Source organism: Bombina bombina, chromosome 1 (assembly GCF_027579735.1).
Source record: "Bombina bombina isolate aBomBom1 chromosome 1, aBomBom1.pri, whole genome shotgun sequence".
Classification (NCBI taxonomy): domain Eukaryota; kingdom Metazoa; phylum Chordata; class Amphibia; order Anura; family Bombinatoridae; genus Bombina; species Bombina bombina.
This window is the reverse complement of record NC_069499.1, coordinates 1,507,322,380-1,507,344,372: the sequence shown is the minus strand read 5'-3', so window position 1 is coordinate 1,507,344,372 and position 21,993 is coordinate 1,507,322,380. Positions and strand designations below refer to the sequence as shown.

General features: G+C 39.2%; 1 protein-coding gene across 1 annotated transcript in view; it reads right to left on the bottom strand.

Annotated features, from left to right (window-relative positions):
- BPTF (bromodomain PHD finger transcription factor) overlaps positions 1-21,993 on the bottom strand; it is a 923,754-nt gene that overhangs the window by 292,135 nt on the left and 609,626 nt on the right. Inside the window, exons 16-17 of the mRNA XM_053721515.1 lie at positions 19,024-19,174; positions 1,577-1,619 (exon numbers count right to left, since the gene is read on the bottom strand). Of these exons, the coding sequence (XP_053577490.1) occupies positions 1,577-1,619; positions 19,024-19,174 (194 nt within the window). The remainder of the gene's footprint in view (positions 1-1,576; positions 1,620-19,023; positions 19,175-21,993) is intronic.

The following is a 21,993-nucleotide window of genomic DNA, read 5'->3' as shown; positions in this document are numbered from 1 at the left end:
ATTCTGGGGAGAGCAAATAATTGACAGTGAAATTGCTTATTAATATATTTAAACGCATTTTTAATAGATCATAAGTGGAATATTTTCACGTTTGATCTTAAAATGATCAGAAAAAAATGGTACGGTGTGATCCATGTGTATTTGAATATGTGACTTATTAATACTAAGAAATTTTAGTATGTTGAATAAAAATATATAAGTGTGTTAAATGAACACTTTAAAATTATATATTAAGCTGTGGCAATAATTGATGGTGAAACTGCATTTCTGGTCGTTTGCTGCCCCCTAGGGGATTAAAAATGGTATGACAGCCAAAACAAATTGACTGTTTAAAACATGTTTCAAGTAGGCCAATTAAAGGTTTCAACTCTAAGGGCGGACCAGGGAAAAGCACCGGATAAAGGGCCAATCCAAATTCTGTGGGAGTGATGAAAGAAACGGGGGAGGAATTCTTTATTCTTGGAATAAAGGTCCAGACAACTCACTGCTAGAGATAGACTCAAAGAAGCATTAACTTTGGAGAGAAAATACACAGGTTTGGGCCCAGTATTTCCTTTGCCATCTTGGGACACTTTCTTGAACAAGGAAAGATTAACAATTTGAGAGCTGTACCTTTGCATATTGTGAAGTAAACCCTCCATAGATGACCCACAAGAACTCTGGAAGCTGAAACATTGATTTGCTTATTTGGGTGAAGTAATAAGAAACTGTTAAGTATATAATTTGATATTTTAAAGCAAATACATTGATTGTTGCTACAGTCTAATTGCAGTTATTACATTTAAAAGGGCAGAGTTTGTATTTCAAGCTTGTGTTTCATAGCCTTTTGTAGTTTAAAACTAGTATTTTGTTTGCCAAGTAATTTATAATTATAGCCATATAAATATATTTTAGAATTTGTCTTAATTGTAGATAATTAAGAATGTATTTCAGCTCAGATAAATTGGCATATGAGTTGGTTGTTTGCACAAATAATATATTTAATTTCTGATGTTTTAAATTAGAGTTATATAGGATCAATTGTAGGCTAAGTAGTTTAGTTGTACTGGTCTGAAAGTTAGTGGCTCATACTTTGATTTGGGAGATTATTGTGAGTAAAGTTAATTGTAAAGGTATATTTGGTTTGCTTTGAAAAGAATATTGTAACAACATAAGTGTGTATCATTTGATTCATAATCTGGTTTCTATAAATATCATTAAATGTCTCTATAACTTTAACTTATCGTAAAGAACTTTGAAATAAATATTGTTTAATTTTTTCATATATGCATTTTAATTGGAGGTTATTTTAAAGAATAAATTATTAGCTAAATTGCATTATAACCCGGCCATATACTGACAAAATGCAAAACAGTGCACGTTATACTAACAATATGACTGTGGCTATCCTTATTGTCTGCAGACTCAAGCCCAGAGTGGCTCCTCCAAATGAAGCAAGTGGTGGATAGAGTTTGGCTATTGATTCACAGTGTTAGAATGTCAAAAAAATAAATTCAAAAGTCACAGGGACGAATACTTATAAAGTGAATTATACAACTTGTTTTTTCAATTAATCTGCTGCTTTCTGATTACTAACCTTAACCTGCTGTTCAGCAGCCTGTGCTTTTTCTTTCTCCACCCTGAAAAAGAGAAGTATCAAATTAAATGCAAATTGTGTGAAGCAATACAAAGCAACATACTTTCTAACTACAACATTTGTGCACAAGCAGCAGTCTTAAAACTATTGGAATTCTATAGTTCTCAAACAGCATTCTACTGTTAAATCCATGAAATTATTCAGAACGAACATATCAACATTTTCAGCCATCCGGTTTTCCCTTAAAGTGATAGTAAACATAATACATATGCTGCACTGCAATACAATCATAAGGTATTATGTCAGGTATGTCAGACTCAGTATGTCATATAGTGATAAAAGGGCCTTCCAGTTGTACAGGTTGATAAATGAAAATATAAACAATATAAGAAAAAATAAGAAACGAGCTGGAGTACCACAGAGTATGTAATACTTTTCCCAGTTCTCTGCATAATGAACTAATAGCTAGAGGATCCAAAGCAAAGTAGATCTAGCTCATACATAGCTTGGTACTTTTATTTAAGAGCCTGCATCTAAGAAATGTAGGAAAGTTGTACTAGAACAATGTTGTAATAGGATTTTTTTTTGGGTACCTGGTGGGTGTACTGTTCACATGAATAAAACAGTTATCAAATAAATATTAATAGATCACGTTAATGAGTAGTTTAATATGAACCAGACTGTAATTAATCATGTCCCGCTTTATATGTGGGTATTGTGAATGTGAAATACATAATTTATGTAAGAATTTACCTGATAAATTAATTTCTTTCATATTGGCAAGAGTCCATGAGCTAGTGAGTGAATTATGGGATATACAATCCTACCAGGAGGGGCAAAGTTTCCCAAACCTTAAAATGCCTATAAATACATCCCTCACCACACCCACAATTCAGTTTAACGAATAGGCAAGTAATAGGGTGATAAAGAAAGGAGTAAAAAGCATCAACAAAGGAATTTAGAAATAATTGTGCTTTATACAAATAAATCATAACCACCATAAAAAAGGGTGGGCTTCATGGACTCTTGCCAATATGAAAGAAATTAATTTATAAGGTAAATTCTTACATAAATTATGTTTTCGTTCATGTAATTGGCAAGAGTCTATGAGCTAGTGACGTATGGGATATCAATACCCAAGATGTGGAACTCCACCTAAGAGTCACTAGAGAGGGAGGGATAAAAATAAACAGCCATATTCCGCTGAAAAAATAATCCACAACCCAAAATATAAGTTATTTCTTTAAATGACAAGAAAAACTTAAAAACATCAGCAGAAGAATCAAACTGAAACAGCTGCCTGAAGAACTTTTCTACCAAAAACTGCTTCTGAAGAAGCAAATACATCAAAACAGTAGAATTTAGTAAATGTATGTAAAGAAGACCAAGTTGCCGCTCTGCAAATTTGATCAACTGAAGCTTCATTCTTAAAAGCCCATGAAGTGGAGACTGATCTAGTAGAATGAGCTGTAATTCTCTGAGGCGGGGCCTGACCAGACTCCAAATAAGCTTGATGGATCAAAAGCTTTAACCAAGAAGCCAAGGAAATAGCAGAAGCCTTCTGACCTTTCATAGGACCAGAAAATATAACAAATAGACTAGAAGTCTTCCTGAAATCTTCAAGTAGCTTCAACATAATATTTCAAAGCTCTCATCACATCCAAAGAATGTAAGGATCTTTCCAAAGAATTCTTAGGATTAGGACACAAGGAAGGGACAACAATTTCTCTACTAATGTTGTTAGAATTCACAACTTTAAGTAAAAATTTAAATGAAGTCCTCAAAAAAGCCTTATCCTGATGAAAAATCAGAAAAGGAGATTCACAAGAAAGAGCAGATGGCTCAGAAATTCTTCTAGCAGAAGAGATGGCCAAAAGGAACAACACTTTCCAAGAAAGTAGTTTAATGTCCAAAGAATCCATATGCTCAAATGGAGGAGCCTGTGATGCCTTCAAAACAAAATTAAGACTCCAAGGAGGAGAAATTGATTTAATGACGGGCTTAATACGAACTAAAGCCTGTACAAAACAGTGAATATCAGGAAGCTTAGCAATCTTTCTGTGAAATAAAACAGAAAGAGCAGAGATTTGTCCCTTCAAGGAACTTGCAGACAAACCCTTATCCAAACCATCCTGAAGAAACTGTAAAATTCTAGGGATTCTAAAAGAATGCCAAGAGAATTAATGAATAGAACACCATGAAATGTAGGTCTTCCAAACTCAATAATAAATCTTTCTAGAGACAGATTTACGAGCTTGTAACATAGTATTAATCACCGAGTCAGAGAAACCTCTATGACTTAGTACTAAGCGTTCAATTTCCATACCTTCAAATTTAATGATTTGAGATCCTGATGGAAAAACAGACCATGAGACAGTAGGTCCGGCCTTAACAGAAGTGGCCAAGGTTGCAACTGGACATCCGAACAATATCCGCATAGCAAAACCTGTGTGGCCATGCTGGAGCCACCAGCAACACAAACGATTGTTCCATGATGATTTTGGATATAACTTTTGGAAGAAGAACTAGAGGCAGGAAAATGTAAGCAGGATGATAACACCAAGGAAGTGTCAGCGCATCCACTGCTTCCACCTGAACATCCCTGGACAGGTATCTGGGAAGTTTCTTGTTTAGATGAGAGGCCATAAGATCTCTCTCTGGAAGACCCCACATCTAAACAATCTGAGAAAACACATCTGGATGGAGAGACCACTCCCCTGGATGTAAAGTCTGACGGCTGAGATAATCCGTCTCCCAATTGTCTACACCTGGAATATGCACCGCAGAGATTAGACAGGAGCTGGATTCCGCCCAAGCAAGTATCCGAGATACTTCTTTCATAGCTTGGGGACTGTGAGTCCCACCCTGATGATTGACATATGCCACAGTTGTGATATTGTCTGTCTGAAAGCAAATGAACGGTTCTCTCTTCAACAGAGGCCAAAACTGAAGAGCTCTGAGAAGATTGATTGGTAACCTCGCTTCTTGAGATTTCCAAACCCCTTGTGCTGTCAGAGATCCCCAACCTGAAAGACTTGCGTCTGTAGAGATCTCACTCCAGGTTGGCCGAACAAAGGAAGCCCCTTGAACTTAACGCTTGTGATTTAACCACCACGTCAGAGAGTCTCGAACATTGGGATTTAAGGATATTAACTGTGATATATTTGTATAATCCCTGCACCATTGATTCAGCATACAAAGCTGGAGAGGTCTCATGTGAAAACGAGCAAAAAATAACACGTCCGATGCTGCAGTCATGAGGCCTAAAACTTCCATGCACATAGCCACTGAAGGGAATGATTAAGACTGAAGGTGCCGACAGGCTGCAACCAATTTCAAACGTCTCTTGTCTGTTAGAGACAGAGTTATGGACACTGAATCTATCTGGAAACCTAAAAAGGTGACCTTTGTCTGAGGAATCAAGAAACTTTTTGGTAAATTGATCCTCCAACCATGTTTTCGAAGAAACAACAATAATTGATTTGTGTGAGATTCTGCAGAACGTAAAGACTGAGCTAGTACCAAGATATGGTCCAAATAAGTTAACACTGCAATACCCTGCTCTATGATTACAGAGAGTAGGGCACCTAGAACCTTTGAAAAGATTCTTGGAGCTGTTGCTAGGCCAAATGGAAGAGCAACACATTGGTAATGCTTGTCTAGAAAAGAGAATCTCAGGAACTGATAATGATCTGGATGAATCGGAATATGAAGGTATGCATCCTGCAAGTCTATTGTGGACATATAATGTCCTTGCTGAACAAAAGGCAGAATAGTCCTTATAATCACCATCTTGAAAGTTGGTACTCTTACATAACAATTCAAAATTTTCAGATCCAGAACGGGTCTGAACGAATTTTCCTCCTTTGGGACAATGAATAGATTTGAATAAAACCCCAGACCTTGTTCCTGAAAAGGAACTGGCATGATTACCCCTGAAAACTCCAGGTCTGAAACATACTTCAGGAAAGCCTGAGCTTTTACTGGATTTGCTGGGATGCGTGAGAGAAAAAAATCTTCTCACAGGAGGTCTTACTCTGAATCCTATTCGATACCCCTGAGAGACAATGCTCTGAAATCCATTGATTTTGGACAGAATTTATTCAAACATCCTTGAAAAACCTTAATCTGCCTCCTACCAGCTGAGCTGGAATGAGGGCTGCACCTTCATGTGGACTTAGAGGCTGACTTTGGTTTCTTAAATGGCTTGGATTTATTCCAATTTGAGGAAGGCTTCCAATTGGAAACAGATTCCTTGGGGGAAGGATTAGATTTTTGTTCCTTATTTTGACGAAAGGAACAAAAATGGTTAGAAGCCTTAGATTTACCCTTAGGTTTTTTCTCCTGAGGCAAAAAAACACCCTTTCCCCCAGTAACTGTTGAAATAATAGAATCCAACTGAGAACCAAATAAATTATTACCTTGGAAAGAAAGAGATAGCAATCTAGACTTAGATGTCATATCAGCATTCTAAGATTTAAGCCACAAAGCTCTTCTAGCCAAAATAGCTAAAGACATGGATCTAACATCAATTTTGATAATATCAAAAATGGCATCACAAATAAAATGTTGCAGCAAACGAACAATGCTAGATATGTCAGAATCCAATTCTTGTTGAGCTAAATTCTCCAACCAAAAAGTTGAAGCAGCCGCAACATCAGCCAAAGAAATTGCAGGCCTGAGAAGATGACCTGAATGTAAATAGGCTTTCCTTAGATAAGATTCAAGTTTCCTATCTAGAGGATCTTTAAAAGAAGTACTGTCTTCCATAGGAATAGTGGTACGTTTAGCAAGAGTAGAAATAGCCCCATCAACTTTGGGGATTTTTTCCCAAAACGCTATTGAAATTGCTGGCAAAGGATACAATTTTTTAAACCTTGAAGAAGGAATAAAAGAAGTACCCGGCTTATTCCATTCCTTAGAAATCATATCAGAAATAGCATCAGGAATAGGAAAAACCTCCGGAGTAACCACAGGAGGTTTAAAAACAGCGTTTAAACGTTTATTAGTCTTAACGTCAAGAGGACTGGCTTCCTCAATATCCAAAGTAATTAACACTTCTTTTAACAAAGAACGAATATACTCCATTTTAAAAAAAATAAGTAGATTTGTCAGTGTTAATATCTGAGGAAGGATCTTCTGAATCAGATAGATCCTCATCAGAGGAGGATAAATCATTATGTTGTCGGTCATTTGAAATTTCATCAACTTTATGAAAAGTTTTAAAAGACCTTTTACGTTTATTAGAAGGCGGAAATGCAGACAAAGCCTTCAGAATAGAATCAGTAACAAACTCTTTAAAATTCATAGGTGTATCATGTACATTAGAAGTTGAAGGAACTGCAACTGGCAATGTACTATTACTGATGGACACAATATCTGCATGTAAAAGTTTATCATGAAAACTATTACAAACGACATTCGGAAAAATAATTTCCACAATCTTACAACAAATGCACTTAGCTTTGGTAGAACCAATGTCAGGCAGCAAAGTTCCAGCAGATACTTCTGAGACAGGATCAGATTGAGACATCTTGCAAAATGTAAAAGAACAAACAACATATAAAGCAAAATTATCAATTTCCTTATATGACAGTTTCAGGAATGGGAAAAAATACAAATAGCATAGCCCTCTGACATAGAGAAAGGCAAGAGGCAAAAAGCAATGGGGTATAAAAATTTTGGTGCAAAGAATGACGCAATAAAGTCTAGCATTTGCCGCACCCGCGGGCCTAATACTGCCCGCAATCTGCAAGAAAAATGTAGTCAATTTTGAAAAAAGGAAATACATGAACCTGACTCATGGCAAATATAAGTACAATACATATATTTAGAACTTTATATAAATGCATAAAGTGCCAAACCATAGCTGGAGTGTCTTAAGTAACAAAAAACATACTTACCGAAAAGACATCCATCCACATAAAGCAGATAGCCAAACCAGTACTGAAACAGTTATCAGTAGAGGTAATGGTATATGAGAGTATATCGTCAATCTGAAAAGGGATGTAGGAGATGAATCTCTACGACCGATAAAATAGAACCTATGAAATAGATCCCCGTTAGGAAGACCATTGCATTCAATAGGTGATACTCCCTTCACATCCCTCTGACATTTGCTGTACTCTGAGAGGAATCGGGCTTCAAAATGCTGAGAAGCGCATGTCAACGTAGAAATCTTAGAACAAACTTACTTCACCACCTCCATAGGAGGCAAAGTTTGTAAAACTGAATTGTGGGTGTGGTGAGGGGTGTATTTATAGGCATTTTGAGGTTTGGGAAACTTTGCCCCTCCTGGTAGGATTGTATATCCCATACGTCACTAGCTCATGGACTCTTGCCAATTACATGAAAAATAGGTCTGAACGTTCCCTCTTTTTTGGGAACCACAAACAGATTGGAGTAAAATCCCAGACCTTGTTCCTGTATTGGAAAAGGAACTATCACTTCCAGGTCGGAAAGGTCCTGGACACAGTGTAAGAACGCCTCTCTTTTTATCTGGTCTACAGATAATCTTGAGAGTAGAAACCTGCCCCTGGGAGGAAAGGTCTTGAACTCTAGTTTGTATCCCATGGAAACTATGTCCACCGCCCAGGGATCCGGAACATCCCGAACCCAGGCCTGAGCGAAGAAAGAAAGTCTGCCCCCAAAAGATCCGCTGCCGGACCCTTCATGCTGACTGAGTCATTAGTGGGCTTCTTAGATTGCTTCCCCTTGTTCCAAGACTGGTTGGGCCTCCAGGAAGGCTTTGACTGCTCTTGCTTGGAAGAGGGAGAGGAAGTCTTACCCTTGAAATTTCGAAAAGAACGAAAATTACTCTGATGTCCCTTCTGCTTATTTCTCTTATCCTGAGGGAGGAAATTACTCTTACCTCCCGTAATGTCTGAAATAATTTCAGCCAAGGGAATCACCAAAAGCTTAGACACATCCGCATACCATGATTTCAACCATAAGGCTCTGCGGGCCAGTACTGCAAAACCAGAAATCTTTGCTCCCAACTTAATAACTTGTAGGGAAGCATCCATAAAAAAGGAATTGGTCAACTTAGGAGCCTTGATCCTATCCTGGATCTCCTTAAGGGGAGTATCTGTCTGAATAGAATCAGACAACACATCAAACCAGTATGCCGCCGTACTGGTGATGGTAGCAATACACATCGCAGGTTGCCATTGTAAACCCTGCCATTGTAAACCCTGGTGAACATACATCTTTTTAAGTTACCCTTCTAACTTTTTATTCATAGGGTCCTTAAAGGAACAGCTATCCTCTATAGGAATAGTGGTTCTCTTAGCCAAAGTGGAAATTGCCCCTTCCACCTTGGGAACGGCTGCCAGGACTCCTTGATAGAGTCAGCTATAGGAAACACCTTCTTAAAAATTGGGGATGGAGAAAAAGGGATACCAGGTCTCTCCCATTCCCGAGCAATAATCTCTGTAGCCCGGTCTGGTACCGGAAAAACCTCCACCGTGGAAGAAACGTCAAAGTATTTGTTTAACTTGCTAGACTTCTTAGGATTGACTACGACAGTCATGTCGGAGTCGTACAAGGTAGCCAAAACCTCTTTAACAGCGGGAGGTGCTCTAGCTTAAAACTGAAGGATACAACTTGAGTATCAGAAGAAGGAATTACACAGTCTGAATCTGAGATTTCACCCTCAGATGCTACTGAAATTATATTCCTCCTCAGACTTCTGGGAGGGTACATTCAACATAGCCACGACTTTATCAGAAACCTTACTCACTGATTCTTTACTTTTTCTCTTGCGCTTTACCTGCAACATGGGAAAAGCAGACATTGCATCAGTTACTGCAGAGGATATGTGGGTAGCAATGTCTTGCAAGGTAACTCCAACTGGAGAGTGAGAGGAAATGCAGAGCACTGCATGTGTAGACGATAAGGTTTGGGACACTTGAGGAGAAAGCTGCGGCATAACTTGAACAGGAGACTCCTGAACAGCATCTGCCGCAGACAATGTTGGCAACAAAAAAGGATTGGTGGTTACACATTAGCATCAAAGCACAAAGTACAAGTAACATTTTGCAGGGCCTCTTGGTCCATCTTTACTCAAATAAATAAACAAAATAATAAAATGCTTTATTTAAATTTGAAAATATATGTCAAAAAAACGTTACTGTCCCCTTTAAATGTTAAAAGTAACTTTTTATTTTCCAATAGCAGAGCAGCGGCTCTAGAGAAACCCAGACAGCCTCTACACCTCAGCAAGCCCTGTCCTGCTGGTTACCGGAGTGAATAGAAGTTAAAGATCCGGACTCAAACCAGAGCAGAGTAAAGCTGCTGAGAGAAACCACAAGTAAAACACACTACCAAGTTGTTAGACCCCTGATGGGAGCCATATCAAATAAAGAGTCCTCACAGTGCCTGCGCAAACTGCCTCAAATGATCCTATTAACCTATAATAGGATTAATGTATTTAACGTCCCAACAGAGTTAACTGTTAAAGTTCCAAAAAAATTCTTCCCTTTTTAGAAAATTAAATTCAGCACTTACCTTAATGTAAATCTGCCTGGCAGCAGGGCAGCTCACTAGGTTTGAGAGGCATTCTCGCTCACATGGACCTGTGGAAAAAAAGAGAGACTGAGTAATCTTACTCAGGCTTTCCGGTTAGGGCAGCAAAACTATTTGGGAGGCACAGTGAGGATTACACCCCAATTGCCAATTGCTTAAAAGCCACCACTGCTCTATTGAAGAGACCGACATGGACTACGGCTACACCCCAGGAAGAAGCAGAACAAACTTGCTCTGCTGTAAAATAAAAAAAAATCTTGGTTGAAGAATCTTCTTTCAGACACCTAAACTTTACCACCTCCATGATTTTAACGTAGGCAAAGAATGACTGGGGTTGGAGGGAAGGGAGGCGATATTTAACAGCTTTGCTGTGGTGCTCTTTGCCTCCTCCTGCTGGCCAGGAGTGATATTCCCAATAGTAATTAGAGATGATCTGTGGACTCATCGTGTCATTAGAAAGAAATACGATTTATGGTAAATAATTGTTATCATTTTTGAGGCACCTTAACAATACAATTTTTTTGCGTATTTTTGTGTGAATAGTTCATTATGTAAGATTTTTAAAACACAATTTTTATTGTGCACTTTTGTAATGTATGCAACTCCTCCCCAAACAAAAATGCAGTATACGCTCTTTAGTGAGACACCCTGTTTTCAGGGTAAAAAGTGGCTTTAGATCATTCCACCAGGGAAATAGAAGTACTGGCGAAGCATTCTTTAATATTATTACCAGCCCAGAGACCTTTAGAGATCAATGGGCCCTAAGTATTAGAGTATGGTTTACAGACAGAGATAATATAAAGAATCTTTTGTGTGTACAGAAAGTAAAAAAATAACAATATATGATTTTCCTGCATAGCTCTGCCTGAAGAAGAAAATGTTCACCAGGAGTTCTTTAATATATACATATGGCAAAACATATGACTTAAATCAGAAATAATAACAAAGAAAACCCCTAATAAATATGCAGTTATGAAAATATGATTCATAAGCAGAAGAAACATTTCTCACACATTTTATACTCAGCAGTTCCAAAAAAACAAAATTTATGCTTACCAGATATATGTATTTCTTTCTAGACACGGTGAGTCCACAGAATCATCAATTACTGTTAGAAATATCACTCCTGGCCAGCAAGATGAGGCAAAGAGCACCACAGCATAGCTGTTAAGTATCACTTCTCTTCCCACAAACCCCAGTCATTCGACCGAAGGAAAAGGAGAGAAAGGAAATAACACAAGGTGTAGAGGTGCCTGAGGTTTAGACAAAAACTGTCTGAAAAAAAGGGGTGAGCCGTGGACTCGAAATAAAACAATCAGGTAATCATAAATTTTGTTTTCTTTCTTAAGACACGGTGAGTCCACGGAATCATCAATTACTGTTGGGAATCAATACCCAAGCTAGGGGACACAGATGATTAGGGAGGGACAAGACAGGTAACCTAAACAGAAGACACCACGCTTGAAGAACCTTACTCCCAAAAGAACCTCAGTCGAGGCAAAAGAATGAAATTTGAAAAAACATAAATTATGCTTACCTGAAAATTTCAATTTCTTCTGAAGGGAAGAGTCCACAGCTGTATTCATTACTTTTGGGAATTCAAAACCTAGTCACCAGGAGGAGGCAAAGACACCCCAGCCAAAGGCTTAAAAACCTCCACTACCTCCCTCATCCCCCAGTCATTCTGCCAAAGGAACAAGGAACAGTAGGAGAAATATTAGGGTGAAAAAATGGTGCAAGAAGAACAAAAAATTTACAGCCGCCTCATAGAGATAAAAACACGGGCGGGAGCTGTGGTCTCTTCACTTCAGAAGAAAAGGAAAAGTCACAAAGCTAACCCCTAGAAGACATGGGTTACTCTGTTGTAAAGAGTAATAAATTCTTCCGAAACCCAGGCCAACCCTGACCAGGTGGAACACCCCGACCAGTCCTGATATCCAAAACTGGGACGGGAAAAGGAGCGAAGCCCCAGAAAGCAGAAGTCTCAGGGAGAAAAACAGGCCCGGGCTTCTAATAGTTCAGGCAGCCATACCCTGAAACTAAACACCCCAACTGGCCCAACAACCAGACAAGGGGAATGGATGCATATCCAGAGAATCTGGATAGCAATAAAAGCTCGAAAGCAACAACCAAAGGAAGGAATAACCCCTAGCCAAAGTCCAAAGCGCAAGGCTAGAAGTCGATGAAGGTACTTCTCGAAGCCTCAGGACAACTGAAGGGATACCTCGAGGTCCACAAAACCCTGTATCTCCCCATCACCTCCACACAGGCAGAGGACACAGGAAAGTAGAAGAAGGCACTAAGCCGGGGAACCCTGAGCTAAACAAATTCCCCACAGGGATCAACCATCATCCGGAACGCAGATCCCTAAAAAGAGATCTAACTCACCGGAAGACAATAGAGGAAGGCCCAAAAGGTCTCATAACTCAGTCAGACCATACACGTCCAAGAGTAAGAGCTGTAACTAGATACACTAGAAACAGCTTACACATACACCTATAAGGTGCCCAGAGCTGCAACAGGTTTGAAATAGCAAAACCTTCCGCATGCTGGGCAGCTATCCATACAAGCCCTAATAGGACCACCCAGAGGCCTAAAACTAAAGGCCATACCGCACAAACTGCGGCAACGGGGCTCTAAGCCCACCAACCCTCCCCCACATGGAGGAGGAAACTCTAGTTTCTGAGCAATCAGAAGTCGGATAGAATGACGCAGCGGAACACTCCCCTGCCCAGTCAGCTAGGACTGAAGGCTTTAAGGACTGAAACCATCCTTCCTGCCTCGCAGACCCACACGTCCTCTCGAATGCTTAGGTGAACATGTAAAGAAATGATAACCGAGCACTCGGCGCTTCTACCGAACCAGCTGAGCAGAACAATGCCACGTGCCTGAACAGTCGCAGGACAGAATGAACCCAACAGGCCCAGCCTGCACTCAGAAGGGAAGAAAGGAAAACAGGCATTATTAACATATAACTAATATGTCCAAAACAACTTCCAAAGAAGTAATAAAGAGTATTGAACCCAGAAGGTTCCCGAAGGAAACATAACGAAAATAAAAGACATCACATCGGATACACATAAAATATAATGCAACCCGAAGGTTTAACGCTCAAAAAAAAAAAAAAAAAACAAAAAAAAAAAAAAAAAAAACAAAAAAAAAAAAAACACAGGCCTACCCGTAGGACCAGCCAAACGGAGCCCTATCTGTCAAAACAGGGAAAGAACTCCAAAACAAAGACAATAGGAGATTACCTCATCCCCACATGTCTAACGAGTTGTATCATTCGGACTATCAGACTGAAAATTCCCGTATCTGAGAACTATAGGGTCATTCAATAACTCAAATAGATGTCTGAGCAATACGCAAAGGCACGCAATCCGGTAATGAAAGGCACAACACTCTGAAACAGAACTCTCAGGATACTGTGGAGGCCCACCCCAAGGTGGAATACCTGGGACAATAGGGAACAAGCACATTCTCAAATAAACGTCTGGAATCTGCAGACGAGCAATCCCCAACACTATCTGAAAGCAAAAACGTGATGCTAGCTCTGGGGGGGGGGGGGGGGGGGGAACACGCCACCCGCGTGGAGGAACCATAAACTGGGTAACCCGTGTGTGTAGGATGAATAATCGGTAAGGAACTCGCCCCCTGGAAGACAGGAACCCCCAGAGGTGGATGGCTCAGCAGATCCCTGATTTCCCGAGCCCGGGGAACCGGGTGCTCTCATATGGCATATGGAACAAAACTGGTTAACAGGAGTCAACAAGGCCAAACCGGATTCATCACCGGACACAGAATCTGAATCTGATATCATAATCGTCTCGGTATCAGAATCCTCCATAACTGAATCTGAAATGGGCCCAGGCTCTGCATCAGTATCCCCCATAACTGTAAAGAGGATATAGGAAAATGGACGTAAAAAATAAAAACAGAACCCGACACCACCAATGGCTGGGGCACTCCAGACCCCTGCGGACTAGAATATCTCAGTCGCCAAACGGTCGGGAATGCGGAAATGGGAACAGAGCGTAACCACGCCAGGACACAGGGTGAACCGTACAGTCCAAAAAGCGTGCCCAGCCAAAAGGCTGCGCCACTTCCAAAGGCCTCAAAGTTCCAAACCACGAGCCCATAAACCTCACACATAAGCAGGTTGAATCACATAAACATGATTATAAACCCCCCTGTCCAATAACCCCCCTCAGGAGATATTAACCCTCGAATCCAAGATACACACGGGAAACATTCACATTACAGTACATTAATAAAGTAAAAAGAAACTATCTTACCGGAATCTACGCCATGGAACAGGAACACTGCCTTTCAAGTGTGACGGATAGTAGCATGGCATCCACCATGGACTTGAGAGAAGAAAGCAGGCAGCGGAGTGAAGTTCGACAACACCGATTGTTTGAGGAGCTGTTAACTTCCTGACACTAAATTTCATCCAAGAAATTGACAGGACTACTTAAAACTCCTGTCCCATGTTGAAGAGTACTACCCTCCATAAAAGAAAAAAAAAATTGACACGTCTCTGACAACCTCCTGTGACGAAAGGCAAATAATGACTGGGGGATGAGGGAAGTGGGGAAGGTATTTAAGCCTTTGGCTGGGGTGTCTTTGCCTCCTCCAGGTGGCCAGGTTCTGAATTCCCAAAAGTAATGAATGCAGCTGTGGACTCTTCCCTTTTAAGATGAAAACTTGGACAGGGTCTGCAGAGAACAACAAAGATGCAGCCTTGCAATCTGTAACACAGAAGCTTCATTTTTTTAAAAACCCAAGAAGAGGAGGCAGCTAGTGGAATGAGCTGTAATTCTCTCAGGAGACTGCTGCCCAGCAGTCAGATAAACAAAAACATAATTTATGTGAGAACTTACCTGATAAATTAATTTCTTTCATATTGGCAAGAGTCCATGAGCTAGTGACGTATGGGATATACAATCCTACCAGGAGGGGCAAAGTCTCCCAAACCTCAAAATGCCTATAAATACACCCCTCACCACACCCACAATTCAGTTTAACGAATGAAGTAGTGGGGTGATAAAATAAGGAGTAAAAAAGCATATAAAGAGAGGAACTGGAAAAATAATTGTGCTTTTATACAAAATTCATAACCACCATAAAAAAGGTGGGCCTCATGGTCTCTTGCCAATATGAAAAAAATGCATTTATCAGGTAAGTTCTTACAAAAATTATGTTTTCTTCCATGTTATTGGTAAGAGTCCATGAGCTAGTGACGTATGGGATAGAAATACCGAAGATGTGGAAGACCACAGATAAGTCACTAGAAAGGGATAAAATAAAAACGGCTATTTCCGCTGAAAAAATTAAATCCACACCAAAAAATAAGTCTCTCTTATCGAAAGACATTGAAACACTTTCTCTCAATAAAAAGGATTTGGAATAAAAAAATAAGTCTCTCATAAATTTCACATAAATTACAAGAAAAAAACTTAAATCATAAGCAGAAGAATCAAACTGAGACAGCTGCCTGAAGAATTTTTCTACCAAAGACTGCTTCAGAAGAAGCAAATAAATCAAAATGGTAATATTTAGTAAATGTATGCAAAGAAGACCAAGTTGCTGCTTTGCAAATCTGATCAACCAAAGCTTCTTTCTTAAAAGTCCAAGAAGTGGCGACTGATCTAGTAGAATGAGCTGTAATTCTCTGAGGCGGAGATTGCTCCGCCTCCAAATAAGCCTTGTGAATCAAAAGCTTTAACCAAGATGCCAAAGAAATGGCAGAGGCTTTCTGACCTTTCCTAGGACCAGAAAAAACAATAGTCTAGAAGTCTTCATGAAATCTTTAGTAGCTTCAACATAATATTTTAAAGCTCTTACAACATCCAAAGAATGTAAAGATCTTTCAAGACTATTCTTAGGCTTAGGACACAAGGAAGGAACAACAATTTCCCTACTAATGTTGTTAGAATTCACAACCTTAGGAAGAAATTTAAACGAAGTACGCAAAACAGCCTTATCCTGATGAAAAAATCAGAAAAGGAGACTCACAAGAGAGAGCAGACAATTTGGAAACTCTTCTAGCTGAAGAGATAGCCAAAAGGAACAACACTTTCCAAGAAAGTAGTTTAATATCCAAAGAATGCATAGGCTCAAAAGGAGGAGCCTGCAAAGCCTTCAAAACCAAATTAAGACTCCAAGGAGGAGAGATTGATTTAATAACAGGCTTGATAGGAACCAAAGCCTGAACAAAACAGTGAATATCAGGATGCTTAGCAATCTTTCTATGAAAGAAGACAGAAAGAGCAGAGATTTGTCCCTTCAAAGTACTTGCAGACAAACCTTTATCAAAACCATCCTGAAGTAAATGTAAAATTCTAGGAATTCTAATAGAATGCCAAGAGAATTTATGAGAAGAACACCATGAAATATATGTTTTCCAAACACGATAAAAAATCTTCCTTGAAACAGAGCCTGTAGCATATTATTAATCACTGAGTCGGAGAAATTTCTATGACTAAGCACTAAGCGTTCAATTTCCATACCTTCAAATTTAGCAATTTGAGATCCTGATGGAAAAATGGTCCTTGAGACAGAAGGTCTGGTCTTAAAGGAAGTGGCCAAGGTTGGCAACTTTACATCCGGACAACATCTGCAAACCAAAATCTGTGAGGCCATGCTGGTGCTATCAGAAACACATAAGATTGTTACATTAGGAAATAGACCTGACACATAGCAAATATAAGTAAACACATATATTTAGAACTTTAAATAAATACATAAAGCGCCAACCATAGCTGAGTGTCTTAAATAATGATAAATACTTACCGAAAGACACCCATCCACATATAGCAGATAGCCAAACCAGTACTGAAAACTATCAGCAGAGGTAATGATATATAAGAGTATATCGTCTATCTGAAAAGGGAGGTAAGAGATGAATCCCTACGACCGATAACAGAGAACCCTTGAAAAGATTTCTCACGAGAGAAACCATAAAAATCAATAGGAGATACTCTCTTCTCATCCCTATGAGAAACACTGTACTCTGAGAAGAACTGGGCTTCAGAATGCTTAGAAGCGCTTATCATGGAAAAAAAAAAAAAAAAAAAATCAAGCACAAAAAATCAAGCATAGGAGGCAAAGTTTGTAAAACTGAATTGTGAGTGTGGTGAGGGGTGTAGTGTATTTATAGGTATTTTGAGAATTGGGAAACTTTGCCCCTCCTGGTAGGATTGTATATCCCATACGACACTCGGTCATGGACTCTTGCCAATTACATGAAAGAAACCAATTATACTTCTCAACTAGAGAGAAAGAGTAGTAGAAGTTTTCCGACCTTCATGTTTCCTAGAGAAACAAACAGGACTGAAGACTGGCGAAAATTCTTAGTCGCCTGAAAACAAAATTTTTAAAGCACGCACAACCTCCAAGTTGTGCAACAAACATTCTTCAGAAAAGAACGACGACGACAAATAGAAGGAACCACAATTTCCTGAGTAAAATTTCTGTCCGAAATCGCTTTAGGAAGGAACCTGACTTAGTACAAAGAACCGCCTCATCGGCATGAAAGATAAGATAAGGCGAATCACACTGCAAAGCTGAAAGTTCCGGCACTCTCCGAAGAGAAAGTAACAAGAAACAAAACCTTTCAAGATGATAACTTAATATCTATGGAATGCAAAGGCTCCAATGGAGCCTGCTGTGAAACTTGAAGAACAAAGTTAAGGCTCCCAAAAGGAGCAAAAAATCTAAACACGATACTGACCAAGGCCTGACAAGAGATTGCACATCCGGCACGTCCGCCAGACACTATGCAGCAAAAAGGATAATGCAGAAATCTGACCTTTCCAGACCTTCCTGTAGAAAGAACAAAATTCTAAGCATCCCGAACCTAGAGTAACCCTAGGATTCACACCAATAAGATATTTACACCATATCTTATAGAAAATCCTACTCTTAACAGGCTTGTAAGCCTGAATCATGGTCCCAATGACAGACTCAGAAACCACGCTTAGACAGAACTAAGCGTTCCAACTCCAAGCAGACAGCCCCAGAGAAACGAAATCTGGAAGAAGGAAGGTACCCTGACACCTCCTCCATGCATCTAAGGCAAAGAGAATGACTGGGGATTGTGGGAAGGGAAGGGAAGTGATACTCAACAGCTTTGCTGTGGTGCTCTTTGCCTCCTCCTGCTGGTCAGGAGTGATATTCCAAACAGTAATTGATGATTCCGTGGACTCACCAAGTCTTAAGAAAGAAAACACTTTAAGGGGAAAACAATTTTACAGTATATTGTCTCTTTAAGTATTAAAGCTATTATAATTTATTCTATCTACCTTTAATAATCTTTGGTGAACATCCAATGTAAAAACAATTTGATCACATGAACACACAGTTTTCTTAGAATGTTAAAGGAATAGTCTAATCAAAATTAAAGTTTCATGGTTCAGATAGAGCAACCATTTTAAGCAACTTTCTAATTTACGCCTATTATCAATTTTTCTTCGTTCTTCTGTATTTTTATTTGAATGTAAGCATAGGAGCTGGACCATTTTTGGTTCAGCACCTGGGTTGGGCTTGCTGATTGGTGGCTACATTTAGAATCAGAAAGTGCTAACCAGGTTCTGAACCAAAAATGGGCCGGCTCCTATGCTTACATTCTTGCTTTTTCAAATAAAGATACCAAGAGAACAAAGAAAATTTGATATTAGGAGTTAATTAGAAAGTTGCTTAAAATTGCGTGATGTATCTGATTCATGAAAGTTTAATTTTGACTAGACTATCCCTTTAAATTGTAAATTTGCAGGCCTGCAGTAAAAGGGATTTTAAACATTCCAATTACAAATATCCACTGTTTGGTCATGCAGATTGTCCTAGAGACACTAGGAGGATCATTTTAAAATTAAACGAAACATAATAAAAACTTTTAAATACATAAGCTTTACTTATACCTTTCTGAAAAGCTTTTTATTTCCCATAAATCCAGCTCTTCTTCGGCAACCCATGTTTCCAGGATAAGAGGACCTGTTTGCTTGCGAATTTCTGGTCTTTTTGGCCTCAGAGCACTAGAGCGAAGACCCTTCCTCTGTGGTGTTGGAGTTTCTTTGAAACATGACACAGATATAAAACCAGTTTCTTATATTCCAATGAAAACAATAGTGTTAATAAAATCTGTGTGCAAATGTACATGTGCTGATTTGAAAATGGATCTAAAGTAACCGCTGACTGAATACAAATATCAGTCAATGAATTAACACATTTTCACACTTTCTTTAGGAGTCCCGATTAATTTTCCATTTAAATAATAATGACTCCAACCCCCTGAAGTTTAACCTCAACAAAACTTGTACAGGTTTCCTATATATTTTATTATTATGTTTAAATAATTTTTATTGTTTTATATTTTTTGAAGAACAAGAATACATGAATAAAATAATATAACATTAATTGTCTTTTCTTCTGTTGTCCTCTGAATTGGGATATACTGTGTTACATGTTATATATTTTATTATTAAAGGGACATGAAACCCAATTTTTTTTTTTTCTTTTGCGATTTAGAAAGAACATGCAATTTTAAACCACATTCCAATTTACTTATATTGTCTAATTTTCTTCATGCTCTTTATATCCTTTGTTGAAAAGCATATCTAGATAGGCTCAGTAGCTGCTGAATGGTGGATGTACATAAATGCCTCATTTGATTGGCTCACCCATGTGCATTATTTCTTCAACAAAGGATATCTATGAATGAAGTCAATTAGATATTAGAAGTAAATTGGAATGTTGTTTAAAATTGTATACTCAATCTGAATCATGAAAGAAAAAATGTGGGTTTTATGTCCCTTTAACCCCTTAACGACCAACGACGTATGGGGTACGTCCTGCAAAAAAATGCAGTTAATGACCAAGGACGTACCCTGTACGACGTTGGTCTTTGAAAGCAGTGGAAGCGATCCTGATCACTTCCAACTGCTTTCATGTTATAGCAGTGATGCCTCGATATTGAGGCATCCTGCTATAACATTATTTAGCCGTCCGATGCAGAGAGAGCCACCCTATGGCCCTCTCTGCATCGGCCATTGATGGCCATGTTCGTTGGTGGGTGGGAGCTTACCCAGGGAGGCGGGTGGGCGGCCATCGGTGGGAAGGGGGGCGGGATCGAGTGCGGGCGCGCGCGGGTGGGAACCCTACACTATGGAACAATGGTGCTACTCGGTGGGAGCACAAGGTGGTACTCGGTGGGAGTGAGGGTGGGCATTTAAAAAATATTTAGCGATCTGGCAGGGGTTGGGGGGTTGGGGGTTGAGGGAGGGCAGCTACACTACAGAAAATATTATTTTTAAAAAAATAAATAAAAATAACCATATTTGATTTCAAACTGGGCACTGGCAGACAGCTGCCAGTACCCAATATGGCGCAATAAGGCAGAGAGAGGGGGGGTTAGAGAGCTGTTTGGGGGGGATCAGGGAGGTTGGGGGCTAAGGGAGGATACTACAGAACAGAATTATTATTTAACCCCCCCCCCCAAAAAAACCCCTCTTATTTTAGTACTGGCAGACTTACTGCCAGTACTTGATGGCGGGGACAATTGTGGGGTGGGGGAGGGAAGAGAGCTGTTTGGGAGGGATCTGGGGGTGTGATGTGTCATGTGGGAGGTTGATACCTACACTAAAGCTAAAATTAACCCTGCAAGCTCCCTAAAAGCTCCCTAATTAACCCCTTCACTGCTGGGCATTATACACGTATGGTGCGCAGCGGCATTTAGCTGCCTTCTAATTACCAAAAAGCAAAGCCAAAGCCATATATGTCTGTTATTTCTGAACAAAGGGGATCCCAGAGAAGCTTTTACAACCATTTATGCCATAATTGCACAAGCTGTTTGTAAATAATTTTAGTGAGAAACCTAAAATTGGGAAAATTTTACGTTTTATTTTTTTATTTGTTCGCATTTGGCGGTGAAATGGTAGCATGAAATATACCAAAATGGGCCTAGATCAATACTTTGGGTTGTCTACTACACTACACTAAAGCTAAAATTAAAACTACAAGCTCCCTACATGCTCCCTAATTAACCCCTTCACTGCTGGGCATAATACACGTGTGGTGCGCAGCGGCACTTAGCGGCCTTCTAAATACCAAAAAGCGATGCCAAAGCCATATATGTCTGCTATTATTTAACAAAGGGGATCCCAGAGAAACATTTACAACCATGTATGCCATAATTGCACAAGTTGTTTGTAAATAATTTCAATGAGAAACCTAAAGTTTGTGAAAACATTTGTGAAAAAGTGAACATTTTTTTTTATTTGATCGCATTTTGTAGTGAAATGGTGGCATGAAATATACCAAAATGGGCCTAGATCAATACTTTGGGATGTCTTCTAAAAAAATATATATACATGTCAAGGGATATTCAGGGATTCTAGACAGATATCAGTGTCCCAATGTAACTAGCGCTAATTTTGAAAAAAAGTGGTTTGGAAATAGCAAAGTGCTACTTGTATTTATTGCCCTATAACTTGCAAAAAAAGCAAAGAACATGTAGACATTGGGTATTTCTAAACTCAGGACAACATTTAGAAACTATTTAGCCTGGGTGTTTTTTGGTGGTTGTAGATATGTAACAGATTTTGGGGGTCAAAGTTAGAAAAACTGCGTTTTTTTCAATTTTTTCCTCATATTTTATAATTTTTTTATAGTAAATTATAAGATATGATGAAAATAACGGTATCTTTAGAAAGCCCATTTAATGGCGAGAAAAACGGTATATAATATGCGTGGGTACAGTAATTGAGTATGAGGAAAATTACAGCTAAACACAAACACCGCAGAAATGTAAAAATAGCCTTGGTCCCAAACGGACAGAAAATGGAAAAGTGCTGTGGTCATTAAGGGGTTAAAGGGACACTGAACCCAAATGT